The sequence below is a fragment of the Urocitellus parryii genome, chromosome 2 (assembly GCF_045843805.1).
Source record: "Urocitellus parryii isolate mUroPar1 chromosome 2, mUroPar1.hap1, whole genome shotgun sequence".
Taxonomy (NCBI): Eukaryota; Metazoa; Chordata; class Mammalia; order Rodentia; family Sciuridae; genus Urocitellus; species Urocitellus parryii.
In genome coordinates, this window is record NC_135532.1 from 112,822,879 (window position 1) to 112,846,132 (window position 23,254).

Below are 23,254 nucleotides of genomic sequence, written 5' to 3' on the forward strand. Positions count from 1 at the left end.
ACATTTAAAAAAACCATCTGTTGGCCATTACATGTCTGAATGGACTTGTCAAATCCTTACAGCAGAAGCAATGTTCCTCGAATCCATCTGGCCTAAATCACTGTTTCCAATGTGAACGCCCTGCCCACCTGGTGGGTTTTAGGAGGATCATTTTGTGCCCACAGATTAGAGATTTTTGAAACTGCTTCAGCTGAGTAGCATCTCACTGAAGAGCACTGGAGCAAGAGGGCCCTACTGTGTGCTGTTGCCAACAGCCAGTGTGGACCCCACAGAACAACCTGAGTGCAGGAACTGGTAGCTCTCACCTTCCCCTCTCACAGGGTTCAGGGGCCAAGCCCAGCCCTCCTGGACCACACACCAGCCCCATATGGCCTGCTGTCCACGCAGGCACATTGGCATGTGAATAGAGGTCTTGGTATCAGGACTGCATCACATGCTTCCGTGTCCCCCACCTCAGCCAGAATGCAATGAAGCTTTCATGGATGTGACAATCAGCCTCACTCCTCTGCAAATGAACTTTTAGTTGGGTACTAAAGGTTGTGTGCCCCCTTCAGTATCCCTTTCTTGAAATCATCCCAACTCCCCTGGACTCTCTTGGCTGCTTAATCTCACCCTTCAAGCCCACCTTGCTCTAAGACCATCCCAGAGGGCCAGACTGAGTCTAAATCCCTCCCTTAACCCCCACTGGGAACGCAACGGCTAGGCAAGTTACTTAACCCCTCCCAGGGTCTCACTAAGCTGTGGAGACTTAGCAGATCATTCCTGGGGGGGGGGAAGCACCTAGCACTAAGTCTGAAACACAAGGCCCCAAACACACTTTCCCTTTCTTCAAAAGAATCATGCCATGAAAATCATTTGTTTACAACTGCACTGTAGAATACAGTTAATGATCACCAGCCACAAATGAGTGTGTATATTTCAATCAGCTTAAATAAAATGATAGTAAAAATTCTTTCACCACCCTTGTCACACTTGAAGGACTTGGTGACCACATGTGGCTTTCTTTTCAAAGTCCTGCTGGACGTTGCCAGCTGCCTTATCTGATTAGATTCTGAGGCTTCCTGACACGTCGAAGCCAGTCTCTTCTCAATCTATGGCATGTGAAATCCTTCCTGATGACAGGAGTAAACACTGCCACCGTATTTTCTGTGACACTACTAAAAAGAGCCTTGTCTCCAGTTCTGCATCCCCAAAGAATTTGGTCCCTCTGGATTCAGGTGGAAAGGTTCCTCCTTAACCTCGTGGGTCCAGAAAACGTTCCTGAGCTGTTCCACCAGGGCCCAGGTCTTCCAAGGCCTATCCGGGGGTTGGGGGGTGAGCACGGTGCTGGAGGCTCCAAGACCTGGATCTAGGCAAAGCACCACCTCCCTGCAGCATGAGTCTCAGGAAGGTTATGGGCACCATATTTAGGACACTGGATCCCCCATGATTCTCTAGCACCTCACAGGAGGGAACAGGAAGTCAAACACGGCTTAACAGCTGAGGGCGCCTCTGCCCTACTGTGGCAGTCAAGCCTTCCTATGGGTGCAGGGGAGGCTCCATGCAACTGGAAACATGGTCTGGGAGTGTGCAGGCTCACAGGGCCTATCCTAGCAGAAATCAAGGTCCCCAGAGAGACTGTGTCATGCAGGTGAGGACCCAGGCAAGCTGCCTTTTCTCCAGTGTTCTGGGTTCCAGGGCTCTGAAATAGAATCATCCTCACCTGAGCTCCGGCTAATGGCCTTGCAGTAGTCAGGGATGGGGTGCCATATCTGCCAACCTCCCCTACCTTCACCTCAGCCAGGGAGAAGAATCCAAAGGACACAGAGCCTCATTTTCCTTAATTGCTAAGAGCTATAAAAAACGTTTAAGAAATAGCTGGGATTTCACTGAGTGGCCCAGCAGTTTCCAGTCCCTGCTATATCTTCATCGGTGAAAAGAAATCCACAGAGGGGTGACATTCTTTTTCAAGATAATCTGTTTTTTAAGTTAATGGCAATAACAATGGGGCCATGGATATGGCCATTATTGTGTACCAGGCACAGTCCTGATACTTTACCTGAGTATGGATAGGGCACACCTGACCCTCACCACCCACTCGGTGAGCCATGGGCAGGCCAAGCACCCCTCAGCCCACAGGAGGGGCCTGGGCGCCTGGCTCCCGTGCCCTGAGCTGCAGCACTACCTCCAATGGTAATAGGAAGGACCCAGAGTTAGAGTCAGCCCTTCCCTCCTGTCCCCTCATTCCCCTCTCCTGGGCAGCCACAGTCAGCTGGCTCTCTTCTGCTCCTCCAGAGACATCACCCAGGCACCAGCCTCACTCAGGTACCCACAGACATGCTGTCTCCTAGCAACTGACGACTTTGCTTTCCAGCCCCCAGGCAGGTGCTTACACTGGTGAGAAAAGAGGAGAAAACTCCAAAGTGTCAACTGAGGGTTCTAGACCTTTGTGAAATGTCCATTCTATTGTCTTCTCTGGAGATGGCTCCCAATCATGGCCCAGGTTACAGTCTCTCTCAGGGATTCCTCTTCTTTCCCCAGGGTCCTCTTTCCTCTTTCACTCCTGTGTCGGTCTTCTCTCAATCAGGCAGCAGGGTCTGCAGAGCTAAGCAATGGTGCTAAATGGGGACAGACACTTGCCAGCCAGAAGCCTCCTCCGGTGCTCAGCCAGGGTCACAGCCTGGGCCAGCCCTGCCCCTAATGAGGCTCTACAGCCAGGCCAAGATGCTGGGGAAAGGAATGGAACCTCCAGTTGGTGGAGTCTGAGGATGGTGGGCCCAGTCAGATGATGGTGCACTTGGCTTCCCCCAACCCCCCAGCTCCTAGCACAAACAGACTCCCAAGGGCAACTTTGAATCTGTGGTTCCTGCTAATAGTTACTACATCAGCAATGCACTGGGAACTTCCCAACCACGTTATAGGCAAGTTGGCTTAAACAATATAGCTGGCTTACTGGTTCCTACCAACGTCCACAAATACAGTGGGCTTCAGAGGGGTTGGATCCAGTGGGTCTGTAACATCCCCCAATGACCCACCTTTCTTCCATGCCTCTCTCTGCCTCCAGTGGGCCTGTTGCATCTAGGTGTCAAGAGAGGAAAGATGGCACCAGTGGCTCTGGGGACACAGGCTTGCTCTCATGGGAGAGAAAGGAGGGGGAAGCACCTGCTCTGGGGAGGGCAGAGCCTCTCTCCCAGCCACTCTGAAAAGTCCTTCTGGTTCACACACCAGGGCACAATCCTGACCTATCCCTGAGCCCCCAGTGAACAGAGAGTGAGAGTCAGAGACTACTGGAGGGGGGGGGGAGGTCGGGTGGAGAGCATTGGAGAGAGATTGAAAAATGGAAATCAGAGCAGCATCTCCAGGAGGAAGGGGGACAGCTGGCCACACCTGCTCTTGGAGGATTCTGAGGGCCTGAGGCTCATGGGAGCTGGCTCCTGGTCCCCTTACTCACTGCCCAAGAGCCAGGAATAGCTGGGAAACTAGGCCCTTCTCTCAGCACACCATGCTGGGACTGGGTCTCCTGGCAAGAGTACTTGGCCAAGCACCTGTGGGGTGCACTGGGGTGAGCCCAGCAATCAGAGAACAGGCAAATCCAGGCCTCCTTTCCTTTGCTAGAAGCTGTACTGTAGGGAAGGGAGACTGGACCTGAGGCAAAGAAGCATGTGGACAGCACGGCTCAGAGGGAGGAAGAGGAACCCGACTGTGGTGATTTGTCACAACCCAGGTCCTCCCGTGTTTCTGTGCTGCCATCCTTGGAACGACTTCTCCCTCCGGCTGCTGGGAAGACAGGAGCATGTTCAGATGTGACCAGGCCATAACCCAGGGGCTATGCTCTCTCCATTTTTTCCTCCCTCCAGCCAGACCTCCTGGCTCTTCTTCAAGCAGGCCTAGGGGACTCCTGCTCTGAGCCTGGGCAAAGTTCCTGCCACCTCCTTGGTCTTCCTGCCTGCATCCTCCTGGCTCTCACCTTCTCCAGATGTCCACACTAAGATGATAACCACCTGACTCCACCTGGCCTTTCCGCAGCCATTCGTCTCCACAGCTTGCAGCTGCATCTAACATGGCCCCTCCTGCCCAGATGTGCTCCAGGAGAGCAGAGGTGTGTGTCTATCTGCTTGCTCATCCTCATTTTCCCAGAGCCCAGGGGAGCTGGTGTTCCACGAAGACCTTCAAAAGGAAGAAAAGACATTATGGACAGACAACATCCAGCGGAAGGCAGGGTGTGGGATGTTTCCAGAGGCTTCCCCGATCATCCAGAAATGGCACACCGGGCCTCAACCACAGCGGGGCTGGGTGAGTGCTGGAGGGGGCGGGGAACCCTGAGTGCCCTTCAGTACCCCTTCTACCGGATCCCTCTGGTCTGTGGTTTAGAAACAGGAGCTACCTCATCCCTGCACCGCCTGGGCCTGAGCCAACCCACACCCCACTGGAACCCGGTTTACCCCTGCCTTTGAATCAGCCTCACGCCGGGTTATCAAGACTGTTCGTGCCTAAAGGCCTTGGCCACCGCCCTGCTGTCCACTCCTCCCTCTGCGCCTCTCCCCCTCACTCCAGCTTCCTGCACTCCTGCCCTTCCAGTCCCGCTGCAGCCGCGCTTTCCTCCCCCGGCCCCTTTTCTCTCGCTGGGAAGTCCCAGCCCCACCCCGGGAGAGTCCCAGCAGGCCCAGAGACCCAGGATCGGGAAATCGCGGCAACTCAGGGCAGAAATCAGGCCAGCCCCCTGCCCCTCGTCTGTCCGCTCATCCGGGCACACGCTGGGCCCGCGCCGCGGAGGCGCCACCGGGCCGCACCGGGCGGGGCGCGGGGCGCGGGGGGAGGGAGGGGCCGCTGCCGCCTTATTTCTGCGAGCGCAGCCCGCCAGGCTACGAACCGGGTGGGTCCGCGTCGGTAGAGCCCCGCCAGCCCGCGTTCATGCAGCCCCGCGGGCAAACCATGTCCGCGCCCGGGCCCGCGCGCCCCTACGCCCCGCCGCGGGCTCTGCTCTTGCTGCTGCTGCTGCTGCTCACACTGCGGGGCGCGGCGGTGCCTCTCCAGGACCCCGCGGTGCCGCTCCAGGGCCCCAGGGGCACAGACGGCCCCGCGCCACCCTCGTGGGCGATGCTGCAGCAGGCCGCACGCGTCGCGCTGCACTTCTTCAATTTCCACTCCGGCTCGCCCAGCGAGCTCCGAGTGCTGGCCAATGTGCAGACAGGCGGCTGGCAGGTGAGTGGCGGCGCAGAGCAGCGACACTTGTGCGACTGCCGGGCGGGCGGCGCTGGGAGGGAGCGCGATCTCGCGGAGTACCGTCGGGCTCCGTGCGTGGAGCGGTTGTTGGCGCGCAAAGACCGCGGAAAGCTGGCGCGTCCTCAAGGTGTTTCGATCTTTCCCAGGTCCCGGCTTTTGACAGCACTCACACCTGGGTGAGAGATGCACTAGGGAAACTGAGGAAGAGGCCCAAGCCCAGCACTGACCTTTTCAGGACGCACTGAGGGCACGACCCACCAGTGGCTCCCGCCAAACTCTGATTTCCAAAATCTGAGTCAGTTCCCATGCAGAACCGCGAAACTTTTGCTAATTTCAAGCCACCAGCAGGGCTTCCGGATGATTTGGTTGGAATCCACACATCCATCTGGGCAGGAACCTTCCAGCGCTGGGATCCGCTAAATATGATAGAAGGGATTGACTCCGGGCGTACTTTTCTACATGAATGAAAGATTGGGAATTTCTCCTGGTTGGTTGCTTCCGTTTCAAGGAGCAGGCTCCAGGTTATTTCTGTGTGGAGCTAGTGGCTTTCTTCACCAAACAAATTACAGAAGTTAAGCAAAGTGGCCCTATCTAGCAAACTCAAATATTCCATGAAGCCTGCAGATACACAAACAGCCTCAACCTAGAATTAAGTGTTGAATTTAAACAGGTGGGTTTCAAATTGAGTGGCAGCAGGATGGTCGTTTAATTGCCCCTGGCCTGGCATCAGAGGTGGGAAATGGCTTTTTGGAAGCTCAGCCTTGGTTCTTTAAAGACTTCCTCCTGCACCCAGTTGGGCTAACTTTATTGAATGACAGCATCAACTTGCTGCTAGGAAAGGGCACCCTATTTTTGTTACCTATTTTTAACCATCTTCTCTGCCTCTGGGACACAGAAGTCTGTTTTTTCTAGTCCAGCAAAGGTGGGGGGGGGGAGCTTGAGCTCTTCATCAGGGTGGGAGAGATGCTGCCCCCACCCAAAGGCCCAGAGGGACCCTAAAAATTTGCTCCCTGGATATCAGTGGGGGTAATTCCCTACAGAAAACCAAGCTCAGATTTCTAGAGTACACCAGCATTCAAGTTTCAGGGATTTAAATATAATAATTTCATGCATTTAGTCACCCCCTTGAAAATAACATTCTTGGCACCTTTCATAAAATAATTAAACTAACTCTCAGCACCTGAGTGAGTTAAGTAACAATGCACTCCCTTTCTCTTCCATACAAGACTGCATTACTGCTTTTCATCTGTAATAGCGTAATGGTCCTGAATTTTAAAGGTTCCCCTCAGAGGGGGCATTGGGGAAGAAAGAAAGGAAATCAATGGATTAGGGCAGGCAGGTGTGCAGTAAAATCTTTGAGAAATGGCTGCTTCTTGTTGTCATCGGTTTACCTGCCATTTCTTCCCTGGTGTAAAACATTTGTGTGGCTATAGCCACCAAGGAAAAGAGATTCAGCCAAAAATCTTGGGGTGCTGTAGGGAGCCCTGCTCGGCTGCCACACAACCTAGAGACAGTGTCAGTTTTCTCTGGCCATTTCCCCATTTGGAATGGAAATAATTCGTGCTCTGCCATCCTGCAGGGTGGTTTTAAGATTCACAACAGAGGATGTGTGTACACTGCCCAGGGTCTAGGAATGTGAGTTATCACCACAGGGGCAGCGCTCAACCCTCAGCTGTTTCTTGACACCAACAGTGTTCTAGGCTGGACATGGTGGCCCTGACTCAGACTTGGGGCAGTGTCCTTAGGGAAGGCCTCTGAGGTCCGATTAGTTCTGAAGCACTGAGGTGCCTGTGTGAGGAGCAAAGACAAGTCCTGTGCAGCACCCAGCATGGTGGCTCGAGGAATCTCTGCCTTAGTAAGGAGAGCAGTTGTGGCACCAGCATGAGGGATAAAGTGAAAGATGCCCCTTCATCCCATCTGTGCATCAACTGAGAGCTCAGTGCTGCAGTCAGGACCCACCAGAGCAAGCAGGTGGCCACATGCCACTGCAAGATGAGAGGCTGAGGCTAAGTCAGGGTTTTTCAAACTCGGGGCCCACTAGTGAGTGATAAACTCAATTTACTAGGTCCAGGTGTTTGGGTTTGGGTTCAGGGATTGAGCCCAGGGCCTTCTATGTGCTAGACACATGCTGCACTACTGAGCTACCCCCGCCCCCAGCCTTGTTTCATTATTTTTTTTATTGAAATGATACAAACCTTGTGAGTGCACTGCAAAAGCAAGGGTGAGTGTTGTCTCAGAACATTTTGGAGATGTGGATGTGTGTGTGTGAACGAGGTTATGACGAGGATGTCCTGGGCAAAGGCTGAACAGCCTCATACCAAAGGGTTTCAGTCCCTCCAGCAGCCCTGACTCCCCTCTGGGATCCCGCAGCCTCGCAAGGGCCCTCATTTTAGAAACGCCGTGGACCTCTAGTGGTGAAAGGCGGTACAGCACTAACCCTTTAGAAAAGTCAAAAAGCCGCTCAAGTAACAATTGCCCGAAGCCCTCTCCTGGCCTCAGGCCACCTTTCCTATGCCAGTGAAGCTTCCTGTGGCACAGGCTCAGGCCCACAGGTAGGGCAGTGGGAGGCTCTGGGTGGAGCTGGGGATGGATCTGCACATCCTGGCCAGCTGAGTCCCCTTCTGCCCCCAGGGAGTTCTAGGACCAACACACACACACACACACACACACACACACACACACACACACCCTGTGTGCTCTCCCTCTCATTAGAGGCTGACCCAAGTTTTCCTTGGTGACCTCCTGAGGAAGTCTGCTGGCTGGGGAATCAGATGCTGTGTGTGGACTGGTGTTGGAGGGGACCAGGACCAGTGGTTGGAGACTTTGAAACAGCTGGCCAAAATGTGTGGGTAGCATGTGTCACGACCAGGCCTTGTTTCCATTTCAATTGTAATTGCTAAGGGTCAATTTATAGTCTGGTTTGTTTTTTTTTTTTTTTTTTTTTTTTTTGGATAATAGGGCCTTGGCCTTTAATTGGAGCTCCTAGCAAGGAAACGTCCCAGGGGGATCATCTGCAATGTCCATTTTGGCCGACAGTGGAATGAACACTTGCAGATAATAAGATGGCATAATCTTCTACTTATTCTTCCCTAGCTGTGACTCACACTAACCTGATTCAACAGCTAAGTTTAGACTCTTGCCTCTATCTATTCTTTCTAAAGCACTGAACTTGGACTTTGTGGACTCTTACCAATTTATGTCGCATTTAATCAAGTGATGAGGTGATACGTTCGGCAGGCTGAGCAGGTCTGGAGGAAGGTCAGCCACCCGAGAGGCCAGGAGTCTAAGCCCTGGTCCTTCCAGGGTCAGCTACCCTGGATCTGACAGCAGAAACCCAGCTTGTCCCTGGGTCACAGGCAGGAGAATACCAACTTTAAGAAAGGCTTTATCCTGGTGAGTCGCTGTTGGCAATGAACCACCCCAGTCCTGTTCTCTTTAAAAGTCCTCTCAACTTTTAAAGCACTTCAATACATAATCATCAGATCACAGCTCCCCTTGAACTCTTTGCTCCATTAATGTCAATAATTCAGAGGTGATCATTCAGAATAGGAAAGCTATACGTTATGTAGGCCACATAAGCAAGAACTGGAGCATTAGAGGCTTCAACCCTGATGGAGGAGAAAAGAGAAGTTCAAACGCATAGTGAGATGATCATCTATTTTCTGTAAGAACAGCTCTTCCTTGCTTTTAGAGAGCCCTTGGGAGAGAACAATGGGAAGTGGAGGCAGCCATGAGAGGAACCATTCTCTTCAAGCCCCAGGATCTTCTCAGGAGTGCTGGGCACAGCCCAGAGGCCCCTTCTACCCAAGCCCTGGGGCAGGACATGGAAGCACCCTCCTGCCAAGGCCCTGGGGCACAGCACACAGGGGCTCCTCCTGCCCAGGCCCTGCTTATGCTGAAAGGCACAGGTGCATCCAGTTCCTCCACCACCTGCCCTCCTGGTCTGCAGCTCTGCTGGCAGAGGTGGGAGAGACCAGCAGGCCCTGGGATGAAGCTTTGGCTTCCCTGGCATTTTGCCGGTCACCCAATCCAGATGCACCAGATGAGCTAGTGAGTAGGAATGTTTTAACCTCTTCTAACCATCTTCTAATAAACTTTTTAAACCACATTTTTTTTAACCAGTCCACATTTTCCACTTGGCTTTCCAGCTGTGGAGCCAGGAATTGTGCAACCACAGGGCATCAGTAGCCTCCAAGGACAGACCACAGATGGCGATTGTAACCACCAAGAGTCTGGTGGGGCTCCAGATTCTTCTGCCCCCAAATGACTACCATAAAGAGGCTTGAGGCTCGGGATGTTAAATATGCAACTCTCTCCCCTCTCCCAAATCCAGCCTGACCCTGGCCCAGTCACTGTTGGCAATGAACTACCCCAGTCCTGTTCTCTTATGCAGCCAGAACACTTAACAGCCCTTGTACCGGTGCCTCCGTTGAATGCTTTAGAGCCAGTCCCGTAGTGTCTGAGGATAGCAGCCATAACAAGGGTCCGCTCTAGGTCATGTGCTATGGTTGTTCAGGATGTCTCCAGCCAGGGAAGTCCACTTATAAGGGAGACTCTTATGGCTGTGTCCAGCATGCATGCGACTCTAGGAGCACCCCAAGTGTAAGGACCCAGTGGTGCTGACCTGCAGTGTTCCCCATGATACTTAGGACATTCTTGTATTTCCCCAAAAGTTAAAACCCATCTTTTAGATAATTTCCTGGGGTTTGAATGTTTCTAGGTCTGCCCTGGGATGTGGGTGTTTTTGTTTTGTTTTGTTTTTAAATCCAGCCTGGATAGTCCCCTGGTAGGAGAAATGGGTATGATCAAGTAGGGTGGTGGTGATATCTTGGCTTGATGGGTCACAGGTGAGAGGTTCAAGTCCACAGATCAGACAACCAATATAACAAAGCACCTACCTTGTTAAAAGGAGGAAAAGACCTGCCAGTGGAAGCTGTTAACCTCATGCCAACTGGCTGGAGCAGTTCTTGTTAATCCTACAACAAAAGCGAAGGCTAAGACAACTGAGAAAGGTAAAGGGGGCCGTGCCAAAGTGTCACAGTACATATATCAACGTAGAAAATAAGAGCCATTGATCAGCCAGTGGTTGGTTCCTCAAGCTTGTCTGTGTGAGGATTAGTCAGCTGAGACTCCTCAGGGAGTTACCCTTGGGGACTAGTGAGAAGCCTCTCTGCTCCTTTTGTTTGAATTAGCCTCCATCTTTCCGACCTGATCATTTATTATCTACGCTGACTACTACCTGTCCTTTGCTCCAGTTTGAAGGGTTTTGTTGACCCTGTGTGGCTTCCCTTAGAAACATTAGGGACATTTTGTGTGTGTGTGTGTGTGTGTGTGTGTGTGCTGTTGTTTTTACCAATTTATAAAAACATATAATACTCAAATATGTTACCTGTGGATTTAAGAAGTCATAAGTACTTGAATTTATGTTTAGCAGTTGATATTTTAGTGTCTTTGTAAATTAACTAAATGTCTTTTCTAGGCAATTTAAATTGAACTTTCTTTTAAAAATGTGTAAGCTGGGGCGGGGGCTGTGGCTCAGTGGTAGAGCGCTCGCCTAGCACAGGAGAGGCCCTGGATTCGATCCCCAACACCACATAAAAATAAAAATATTGTGTCCAACTACAACTAAAAAATAAATATTTAAAAAAGTGTAAGCTATGTGGACTAAAAAGCATTTGTATCCATTTATTAAATATATGAGTACTTATCTATAATCCAATTTTTGATACCATGTACATGATATATATGTAGATATAGCATACGATATACAGATGTATACAAATATATAAAAACCATCAGGAAACAGATTTTGCAGCTTTTTTCTTGAATAAATGACCTCTGAACAAAGACAGTAGAATAAACAGAGGATTAAAAACTCGAGTTGGACAAAATAAGACTGGAGCAAAATGTATTAATTTATGTGCCCAAGACCAAATGTGAATTTATCTTAGAAACCACAGGCTTAAATGAGACAGAGGTTTGAATTTTAAAAAATGACATGGCCGTAATTATTCTCAAGCTGTTATTGTTGTCTTTCAAACCATTCCTAGTTCTTCCCCCCAAATGACATCTGAATATCTGTTGGCTTTGCCCTAATTCCTTCCTTAACCTGGCTCGTGAAGGACAAGGGCAGGAAGAACAGTGGGAGCCGCTGAGGCTGGCTGTGGATTTTCTCCCCCGTCATTGCTGGCATGATTCCCTGAGGTACAGTCGGGGAGTTTTGACCTTGAAGAGGCCTAAAGTTGGAGTCAACACTGAAGGCTTTGGATAGCTTCCTGAGTCCAAATAAAACAACAGTATTTTATCATCTCTTGGATTCTTTTTTCCTGGAATTTTAGAAATATTTTAATACAAGACCCAGAGTGTATCTGGAGAAATTTCTGGGTCTTTTCCCCTGCCAGCACCCTCTTTCTCTAGATTAGAGGTTTTGAAGCTGAGCTTCCCATATGTGACAGTTCCCACCCTGAGGTGGAGTTGCTCAATGAGGAGGGGACACACGCACACTTTTGTGCACCTGGCCACTAGCTTCGCAGAGATTTAGGTGCCTCTTAGCATCAATGGTAGGTCAGTAGAAGCCCCTGACTCAGGCTAACCCTGAAGAGAGGGACTTTTGATCTCCTAGAGGCTGGAGCTACCTTAAAGCTTATGAGGTCACCATGGATCTGCAGTCACACGCACCCCAGAATTGACAGGCCCCCTAGTAAGCAAATCCTGTACTGAATGACACTGTGGTCCCTGGGAAGTGGTCAGTTTCCCCTTCTGCCATAGGGTAGAATCTGGCAGATGCCCCCAGGATGTACCAGTTTGGTGGCCTTCCTTCTGAGTCATTTAATAAGGTAATGAGAGCCAGGGCCAGCTGGAGTGAGAGTCAGGATCTGGCAAATTGTCAAGCGGCATCTGTCTGTCTGTCACCAGGCTGGTGGCCAAGGCCTTCTCTAGTTCCCGACAGTGTTGACACAAATGGCCAGCTTGGTTGTCAGTTTCCCGGCCAATGCACCAAAATATGTTACTGAAGATTATGGCACTGGAAAGAGATGAGGAGATGCAGGAGAGCGAGGTTTATTCGGCACAGGTGCAGATTTGGGGGAATCTTCCCCAGAAGCTGAGCATTGCCTCTTTGTTTTCAGGATCTTTTACACAGGACAGACGTGGGTTCTCATGCAAGTAACCTTGATGTCACCCTCTTTTTCCAGGCAGCTCTGGTTCCTGCCACAGCTGCTGAGCAAGCATGAATACAGCAGCAGAAATGAGCAGGTGGTAGCTATTAATGAGATAAAAAGAAATAGGAAGGAGTTGCCACTTGACCATCACTGCTACAGCAAATTGCCACAAACCCAGGGGATTAAAGTCGTACAAGTTTATTCATTTGCAGTCCTGGACATCAGAGATTGGCAATGGATGTCCCTGGGCTACAGATAAGGTATCTATGGGGTTTCTAAGGGCTACCTTCCTCTCCTGGGTTCATGGTTCTACCCTATCTCCTGATTGTGCTCTATCTTCTTCTGAGGACCCTGTGATGGCCCTGGACCTGTCCATTTCCTGGTCACTAACTTAATTGCATTGGCAAATCCCTTCTGCAGTGTAAAACCTGGGGATTAGAACAGGTTAATTTTTTATTGGTACGTTATAGTTGTACATAATGGTGGGGTTTGTTGTTACATATTGGTTCTTTCACACAATATGGCAATATAATTTGGCCAGTGTCACTCCCCTGCTCTTCCCCTCCCCCATCCCTGCCTCCCAACCCCTGGTCCCTTTCCTCTATTCTGATCTCCCCTTGATTTTTTTCATGACATTGTTCCCACCCCCCCCCCTTTTTAAAATTTTTACTCTCTAGCTTCCACATATGAGAAAACACAGGCCCTTGACCTTCTGAATTTGGCTTATTTAGCTTAACATATGGTTTCAAGTTCAATTCATTTTCCTGCAAATAATTTCATTTTTCTTTTTTTTTTTTTTTTTTTTTTATTGGTCGTTCATAACATTACATAGTTCATAATACATCATATTACACAGTTTGATTCACGTGGATTATGAACTCCCCCTTTTACCCCATATACAAATTGCTGTATCATATCAGTTTCCCTTCCATTGCTTGACATATTGCCTTTCTAGTGTCTGATGTATTCTGCTGTCTGTCCTATTCTCTACTATCCCCCCACCCCTCCCCTCCCCTCCCCTCCCCTCCCCTTTTCTTTCTCTACCCCTTCTACTGTAAATCATTTCTTCCATTTGTATTATCTTGTCTTGCCCCTCCTTTCCTCTTATATGACATTTTGTATAACCCTGAGGATCGCCTTCCATTTCCATGCAATTTCCCTTCTCACTCCCTTTCCCTCCCACCTCTCATCCCTGTTTAATGTAAATCTTCTTCTCAAGCTCTTCGTCCCTACCCTGTCCTTGTTTCCTCCCCTTATATCAAAGGAGTCATTTGGTATTTGTTTTTTAAAGATTGACTAGCTTCACTTAGCATAATCTGCTCTAATGCCATCCATTTTCCTCCAAATTCTATGATTTTGTCATTTTTTAATGCAGAATAATACTCCATAGTATATAAATGCCACATTTTTTTTATCCATTCATCTATTGAAGGGCATCTAGGCTGGTTCCACAGTCTTGCTATCGTGAATTGAGCTGCTATGAACATCGATGTAGCAGTGTCCCTGTAGCATGCTCTTGTTAGGGCTTTAGGGAATAGACCGAGAAGGGGAATAGCTGGGTCAAATGGTGGTTCCATTCCCAGCTTTCCGAGAAATCTCCATACTGCTTTCCAAATTGGCTGCACCAATTTGCAGTCCCACCAGCAATGAACAAGAGTGCCCTTTTCCCCACATCCTCTCCAGCACTTATTGTTGTTTGACTTCCTAATGGCTGCCAGTCTTACTGGAGTGAGATGGTATCTTAGGGTAGTTTTGATTTGCATTTCTCTGACTGCTAGCGATGGTGAGCATTTTTTCATGTACTTGTTGATTGATTGTATGTCCTCCTCTGAGAAGTGTCTATTCAGGTCCTTGGCCCATTTATTGATTGGGTTATTTGTTATCTTATTGTCTAATTTTTTGAGTTCTTTGTATATTCTGGTTATTAGGGCTCTATCTGAAGTGTGTGGAGTAAAGATTTGTTCCCAGGATGTAGGCTCCCTGTTTATCTCTCTTATTGTTTCTTTTGCTGAGAAAAAACTTTTTAGTTTGAGTAAGTCCCATTTGTTGATTCTATTTGTTAACTCTAGCGCTATGGGTGTCCTATTGAGGAATTTGGAGCCCGACCCCACAGCATGTAGGTCGTAGCCAACTTTTTCTTCTATGAGATGCCATGTCTCTGATTTAATATCAAGCTCCTTGATCCATTTTGAGTTAACTTTTGTGCACGGGGAGAGATAGGGATTCAGATTCATTTTGGTGCAAATGGATTTCCAGTTTTCCCAGCACCATTTGTTGAAGATGCTATCTTTCCTCCATTGCATGCTTTTAGCCCCTTTATCAAAAATAAGATAGTTGTAGTTTTGTGGATTGGTTACTGTGTCCTCTATTCTGTACCATTGGTCCACCCGCCTGTTTTGGTACCAGTACCATGCTGTTTTTGTTACTATTGCTCTGTAGTATAGTTTGAAGTCTGGTATCGCTATACCACCTGATTCACACTTCCTGCTTAGTATTGTTTTTGCTATTCTGGGTCTTTTATTATTCCATATGAATTTCATGATTCTTTTATCGATTTCTGCAAGATATGCTGTTGGGATTTTGATTGGCATTGCATTGAACTTATATAGGACTTTTGGTAATATCGCCATTTTGATGATGTTAGTTCTGCCTATCCATGAGCAGGGTATATTTTTCCATCTTCTAAGGTCTTCTTCTATGTCTTTCTTTAGGGTTCTGTAATTTTCATTGTATAAATCTTTCACCTCTTTTGTTAGGTTGATTCCCAAGTATTTTATTTTTTGGGGGGATATTGTGAATGGAGTAGTTGTCCTCATTTCCGTTTCGGAGGATTTGTCGCTTATATACAGGAATGCCTTTGATTTATGCGTGTTGATCTTATATCCTGCCACTTTGCTGAATTCATTTATTAGCTCTAATAGCTTCATTGTAGACCCTTTTGGGTCTGCTAGGTATAGAATCATATCATCTGCAAATAGTGATAATTTAAGTTCTTCTTTTCCTATTTTTATGCCTTTAATTTCTTTCGTCTGCCTTATTGCTCTGGCCAGTGTTTCGAGGACTATGTTGAACAGAAGTGGTGAGAGAGGGCATCCCTGTCTTGTACCAGATCTTAGAGGGAATGCCTTCAATTTTTCTCCATTCAGAATGATGCTGGCCTGTGGCTTATCATAGATTGCTTTTACAATGTTGAGGTATGATCCAGTTATCCCTAATTTTTCTAGAGTTTTGAACATAAAGGGATGCTGTACTTTGTCGAATGCTTTTTCTGCATCTATCGAGATGATCATATGGTTCTTATTTTTAAGTCTATTGATGTGGTGGATAACATTTATTGATTTCCGTATATTGAACCAACCTTGCATACCAGGGATGAATCCTACTTGATCATGGTGTATAATTTTTTTGATATGTATTTGAATCCGATTCGCCAGAATTTTATTGAGGATTTTTGCATCAAGGTTCATTAGAGATATTGGTCTGTAGTTTTCTTTCTTTGAAGTGTCTTTGTCTGGTTTCGGAATCAGGGTGATGTTGGCCTCGTAGAATGAATTTGGAAGTTCTCCCTCTTTTTCTATTTCCTGAAATAGCTTGAAAAGTATTGGTGTTAGTTCCTCTTTAAAGGTTTTGTAAAACTCTGCTGTATACCCGTCCGGTCCTGGGCTTTTCTTAGTTGGTAGTCTTTTGATGGTTTCTTCTATTTCCTCTATTGTTATTGGTCTGTTTAGGTTGTCTATATCCTCCTGGCTCAATCTGGGCAGATCGTAAGACTCAAGGAATTTATCTATGCCTTCACTATCTTCTATTTTATTGGAGTATAAGGATTCAAAGTAATTTCTGATTATCTTCTGTATTTCTGAAGTGTCTGTTGTGATATTGCCTTTTTCATCCCGTATGCAAGTAATTTGGGTTCTCTCTCTTCTTCTCTTCGTTAGCATGGCTAAGGGTCTGTCAATTTTATTTATTTTTTCAAAGAACCAGCTTTTAGTTTTGTCAATTTTTTCAATTGTTTCTTTTGTTTCAATTTCATTAATTTCAGCTCTGATTTTAATTATTTCTTGCCTTCTACTTCTTTTGCTGTTGTTTTGCTCTTCTTTTTCTAGGATTTTGAGATGAAGTATGAGATCATTTATTTGTTGGTTTTTTCTTTTTTTGAGGAATGAACTCCAAGCAATGAATTTTCCTCTTAGAACTGCTTTCAATGTGTCCCAAAGATTCCGATATGTTGTGTCTGTGTTTTCATTTAACTCTAGGAATTTTTTAATTTCCTCCTTGATGTCTTCTAATACCCATTGATCACTCAGCAACCTATTGTTCATTCTCCAGGTGGTGCTTGATTTTTCCTTTCTTCTTTTATCATTGATTTTCAGTTTCATTCCATTATGATCAGACAAGATGCATGGTATTATCTCTACCTCTTTGTATTGTCTAAGAGTTGCCCTGTGACATAGTATATGGTCTATTTTTGAGAAGGTTCCATGTGCTGCTGAGAAAAAAGTGTAGCTACTTGATGTTGGGTGGTATAGTCTATATATGTCAATTAAGTCTAGGTTGTTAATTGTGTTATTGAGTTCTATAGTTTCCTTATTTAACTTTTGTTTGGAAGATCTGTCCAGTGGTGAGAGAGGTGTGTTGAAGTCTCCCATGATTACTGTATGGTGGTCTATTAGACTCTTGAACTTGAGAAGAGTTTGCTTGATGAACACGGCTGCACCATTATTTGGGGCATATATATTTATGATTGTTATGTCTTGTTGGTGTATGGTTCCCTTGAGCAGTATGAAGTGTCCTTCTTTATCCCTTTTGATTAGCTTTGGCTTGAAATCTATTTTATTAGATATGAGTATGGACACTCCTGCTTGTTTCCGTGGTCCATATGAGTGATATGATTTTTCCCAACCTTTCACCTTCAGTCTATGTACATCTTTTCCTATGAAATGCGTCTCCTGTAGACAGCATATTGTTGGGTCTTGTTTTGTGATCCATTCTACTAGCCTGTGTCTCTTAATTGGTGAGTTTAAGCCATTAACATTTAGGGTTATTATTGAGATATGGTTTGTTCTTCTATCCATATTTGTTTATTGATGTTACTAAACCTGATTTGTTATCCTCTTTGACTACCTTCCCCCCATTACTGTCCAACCTCCCATTGTTGGTTATCAATGTTATTTTCCATTTCCTCTTCCTGTAATGTTTTGCCAAGGATTTTTTGAAGAGATGGTTTTCTAGCTGCGAATTCTTTTAACTTTTGTTTATCATGGAAGGTTTTAATTTCATCTTCTAACCTGAAGCTTAATTTCGCCGGATACACGATTCTTGGTTGGAATCCATTTTCTTTAAGCGTTTGAAATATGTTATTCCAGGATCTTCTAGCTTTTAGAGTCTGTGTTGAGAGATCAGCTGTTATCCTGATTGGTTTACCCCTAAATGTAATCTGCTTCCTTTCCCTTGTAGCTTTTAAAATTCTTTCCTTATTCTGTATGTTGGACATCTTCATTATAATGTGTCTAGGTGTGGATCTCTTATGATTTTGCACATTCGGCGTCCTGTAGGCTTCTAGGATTTGGGATTCTGTCTCATTCTTCAAGTCTGGGAAGTTTTCTTGTATTATTTCACTGAATAGATTGCTTAATCCTTTGGTTTGGAGCTCTGTGCCTTCCTGTATCCCAATGACTCTTAAGTTTGGTCTTTTGATATTATCCCATAGCTCTTGAATGTGCTGCTCATGGTTTCTTAGTAGACTTGCTGAGCTATCTATGTTCTTTTCAAGTTGAAATACTCTGTCTTCATTGTCTGATGTTCTATCTTCTAAGTGATCCACTCTGCTGGTAGTATTCTCAATTGAGTTTTTAAGTTGGTTTATTGTTTCCTGCATTTCTAGTATTTCTATTTGTTTGTTTTTTATTACCTCTATCTCCCTGTGAAATTGATCTTTTACCTCCTGGATTTGTTTGTTGATGTGATCTTTCATTGTCTGATTTTGCTGTCTCATGTCTTCCTTGAGACTCCAGATCATCTGAAGCATGTATGTCCTGAGCTCTCTATCTGACATTCCATCTGTTGCAGCTATTACCTCTTCTAAAGTTGAGTTGACCTGCATTGCCTGTGGTCCTTTCTTTCCTTGTCGTTTCATACCGCTGGCGTTTCTTTCTGCTTGGTGAAATTGTTGTGTCTTTGATATTTTCCCTCGATTTATTTATATTGCTCTTGTATAGTTGGAAAATCACTCTTGCAGGGCAGGTAGTGGTTGTGATCCTCCTCCAATTAGTGTGAACCATCTACCATGCTGGCAGGCCCTAGGTCTGCTTTGCTGGTCGGTCAAAGGTCCACCTACTCAGCAGGCGCCAGGGGCACCTGTGTCACTCCGTAGGTTGCTGGGCCTAACCTCCCGATGGGTTGCAGGTTCGCCTCGTTTGCAGGCTCTGGGGGAGGGGCCGATTCCACCCCTCAGCAGGCTTTGGGCCCGCTCTGCTGTTGTTCACAGTCCCCCGCCTACCTGCAGACACTGGGGGAGGGGACGGGCCTAGCCCTCAGCCGTCCACCGGACCTGTCCTAGTGGGTCCGAACCGCGTTCCCTGCAGGCGCGTGTATCTGCTGTCTCTTGGCTGGTTGCTGGGCCTGACCCGCCCGCCCTAGGCTTGCAGGTTCGCCTCGCTTGCAGGCACTGGGGGAGGGGCCGGTTCCGCCCCTCAGCAGGCTTTGGGGCCGCTCTGCTTTTGTTCCCAGTCCCCCGCCTACCTGCAGACACTGGGGGAGGGGACGGGCCTTGCCCTCAGCTGTCCACCGGACCTGTCCTAGTGGGTCCGGTCTGCGATCCCCGCAGGCGCGTGTATCTGCTGTCTCTCGGCTGGTTGCTGGGCCTGACCCGCCCGCCCGTGGCTTGCAGGGTCGCCTCGCTTGCAGGCACTGGGGGAGGGGCCGTTTCCGCCCCTCAGCAGGCTTTGGGGCCGCTCTGCTTTTGTTCACAGTCCCCCGCCTACCTGCAGACACTGGGGGAGGGGACGGGCCTTGCCCTCAGCTGTCCACAGGACCTGTCCTAGTGGGTCCGGTCCGCGTTCCCCGCAGGCGCGTGTATCTGCTGTCTCTTGGCTGGTTGCTGGGCCTGACCCGCCCGCCCGTGGCTTGCAGGGTTGCCTCGCTTGCAGGCACTAGGGGAGGGGCCGGTTCCGCCCCTCAGCAGGCTTTGGGGCCGCTCTGCTTTTGTTCACAGTCCCCCGCCTACCTGCAGACACTGGGGGAGGGGACGGGCCTTGCACTCAGCCGTCCACCGGACCTGTCCTAGTGGGTCCGGTCTGTGTTCCCCGCAGGCGCGTGTATCTGCTGTCTCTTGGCTGGTTGCTGGGCCTGACCCGCCCGCCCTAGGCTTGCAGGTTCGCCTCGCTTGCAGGCACTGGGGGAGGGGCCGGTTCCGCCCCTCAGCAGGCTTTGGGGCCGCTCTGCTTTTGTTCCCAGTCCCCCGCCTACCTGCAGACACTGGGGGAGGGGACGGGCCTTGCCCTCAGCTGTCCACCGGACCTGTCCTAGTGGGTCCGGTCTGCGATCCCCGCAGGCGCGTGTATCTGCTGTCTCTCGGCTGGTTGCTGGGCCTGACCCGCCCGCCCGTGGCTTGCAGGTTCGCCTCGCTTGCAGGCACTGGGGGAGGGGCCGGTTCCGCCCCTCAGCAGGCTTTGGGGCCGCTCTGCTTTTGTTCACAGACCCCCGCCTACCTGCAGACACTCGGGGAGGGGACGGGCCTTGCCCTCAGCTGTCCACCAGACCTGTCCTAGTGGGTCCGGTCCGCGTTCCCCGCAGGCGCGTGTATCTGCTGTCTCTCGGCTGGTTGCTGGGCCTGACCCCTCATTTTTCTTTATGGCTAATTAAACTCACTGGTGTACCTATACCTGATTTTCTGTATCCATTCATCGGTTGATGGACATCTAGGCTGGCTTCATAGTTTGGCTATTGTGAATTGAGCTGCTATAAACATGGGTATTCATGTATCGTTATAGTATGATAACTTTATTTCTTTGGGATAAATACTGATATCTGAGTCACATGGTCGTTCCATTCCTGGTCTTTTTGAGGAACCTCCATACTGATTTCCACTGTGGTTGTACTAATTTACAACAACCAACAGTGAGTGTAAAAGTGTTCCTTTTTCTCCACGTTCTCTCCAGCATTTGTTATTATTTGTATTCTTTATTGCTGCCATTCTGACTGGTTTAAGATGAAATCCATGTACTATTGATTTCCATTTCCTTAATTGCTAATGATGTTGAACATTTTTTCATAAAAATTTGTTGGTCATTTGTATTTTGAGAAGTACCTGTTTAATTAATTTGCCCATTTATTAATTGGGTTGTTTGATTTTTTTTCGGTGTAAAGATTTTGTTCTTTAGTTATACATGATAGAGTATAAAATTTTGTCATGTTTATACAAGCATGGAGTGGACCTTATTCTAATTAGGATCCCAGTCTTGTGGATATATGATGGTGAGATTCACTATGGTGTATTGGTATATGTACATAGGAATTTCCTTTTTGAGTTCTTTACATATTCTAGATATTAACCCTCTGTCAGAAGAGCAGTTAGCAGTTTTCTCCATTCTGTTGTAATTTTCTTCATATTCCTAATTGTTTCCTTTGCTGTGCAGAAGCTTTTTAGTTTGATGCTGTCCCATTTATTAACTCTTGGCATTATTTCCTGGGCTTTAGGGGTCCTATTGAGAAGGACATTTCCTGTGCCTGTGTGCTGCAATGCCTGTTGTTTTCCTTTAGGAGCTGCATGGTTTCTGGTCTAATTCCCAGGTCTTTGATTCATGTGAGTTGATTTTTCTGTAGAATGAGAGTGAAGGGTCTAGTCTCATTCTCCTACCTATGGATAACCCATTTTTCCAGCACCATTAGTATTTTTTTCAAGACTGTCTTTTCTCCAGTGTGTGATTTCAGCTCCTTTGCAGGATATGGCCATCTGTAGGGGCCTTATTCACCTGATGAGGGCTCTGACCTCTGCCTTGGGCATCGACTTCCCAAGCTGCCGATCATGGCTGCTATTGCTCCCACTCTTGCTGGCTGGTCTCTGAGGCTTTGGTACCCTCACATCCAAGGCTGCCCTCTACCTGTGCCTTGTTACCTGGCCCCAGGTTGCTTTGTCCTAGCTCTTGACTTAATTTCCACTCTGTGGGTGTGGCTGCCTCTCCCAGACTGGGTGGAGCCAGCCCTCACATCTGGATCCTCCCTTGCACTAGCCTGGTCCCTGCTAGAGACGCATGTTAAATATTTGTTAGATGCAGGAACAGTAGTGGAAGGGTGTTGCTACCATGGGGCACAAAGAGAAGGAGATGTGACAGGTCCCCTCATTCCCCGTAGGAGGGGAGGTGGCAGGTCACCTGTCTTATTGCAGCTCTTTCCACAGTTGCCCCCCGCCAGCTCCCTTCTGGAGCCCAAGAACTCACCCCAGACTTGGCCAGGCAGGGTTCACACAGTATCCATTCTCTCCACAGCTCTTCAGCTGGTAGGAAGTGTCCACATGAAGAGATCTCCCTGGGCCCAATGGATCAGGCCTGGCCTGACTTTTGTAACAAAAGCTGTATTTGCTTTTCTGGCCTTGCCTGAAAGAAGGAAAACTAATAAGGTAATTCCAGGTTCTAATGCAATAGACTGAATGCTCTATCTGTACAGAACCTAAGAACAGAACAGTAATTTTTATTCACAAATGAGTTGTTTGTCTCCAACTGAGCCTGACTCATATAGTAACCTTATAAAATGAAAAAGTTCGCCTTTACTGGAATAGCATGATATTTGTTCTTTTACCAAATATGTAGGCTGGAGGGGACATTTAGAAACTGTGTTTGACCCCTGGATTTCAGGGTGTGTGCGGGGGAGATTAGAATCCCTTGTGAGCTCTTAACATAGACTGGCCCTCACTACCCACCCTTCAGCATGGAAATGTGAAGTTTAAAGTTGTCACAAGACAACGGGAAGGGACCAGCACAGGGAGGAAAAAGAAGGAATGTTTCCCTAAAGCATGGGGCTCCCTCCTTTCTGAAGATGAGCTTCCAGAGGATCCTGACTCTGGAGACTGGGGGTCAGTGATGTTTTACGGCCCCCAAGGGAAGGCCCACCCTGGCTTCCCTAGCACATCATTCAAGTGTCTGTGTTCTGAGTGAGTTGAAAGGGGGAGCTGGGTTGTAAAGTGTGGTTTTAGGGGAGAATAGGTATTTATTCATCCTATCTTGGATAGTGCCTAATGTAAAGATAGTTCAGACACATGGTGGAGAAAAATCTTTGATCCATAAGAATGAAGACAGTTTTGTGTTTTATGATAAACATTTTAAAAAAGACGAATTTGTAGGGCTGCTATTAGAACATGCAATTTTGACTCCTTGATGTACACACAGGCATCATTATGTAGCAGATTCTCCCACTCGGTGGTTTGTCTTCCTGTGGTTTATTATCCATACAATTGCAATAAACGTTAAATGGAAAGTTCCAGAAATGAACAGTTCACAAGTTTTAAATCGTGCCATTCATCCGGAAGAGCATAATGAAATCTCGTGCTGTCTTTCTCTGTATGGACCATCCTGTTGTGCAGCATGTCCACACTGTGTACGTGACCACCTGTGAGTCATGTAGCTCTCCCAGCTATCAGATCAGCTGTCACAGTGATGTATTCAAGTGACTTGTATTACTTAATGACGCCAAAGTGCAAACTCTTAGTACAGTATATTGTTACAATTGTTCTATTATTAGTTATTCAGCATTTTCCCAAGTCACAAAAACAATATATTATATTTATAATGGGCAAATTTTAGATGGTGCCCACAGTTAGAGGCTCTCAAAGTCCCTCAAAGGCTGTCTGCCAGGCTGGGAGAAACCAGCTGTGTTTGGTCCAAAGATGTGGTACCTCTGAA

General features: G+C 47.6%; 1 protein-coding gene across 1 annotated transcript in view; it reads left to right on the top strand.

Annotated features, from left to right (window-relative positions):
* The first annotated feature begins 4,835 nt into the window (after nt 1-4,835).
* The window catches only part of Rarres1 (retinoic acid receptor responder 1), a 40,635-nt gene continuing 22,216 nt past the window's right edge, over nt 4,836-23,254 (top strand). The window contains exon 1 of the mRNA XM_026392925.2: nt 4,836-5,181. Coding sequence (XP_026248710.1) covers nt 4,891-5,181 — 291 coding nt within the window. The 5' untranslated portion in view covers nt 4,836-4,890. The remainder of the gene's footprint in view (nt 5,182-23,254) is intronic.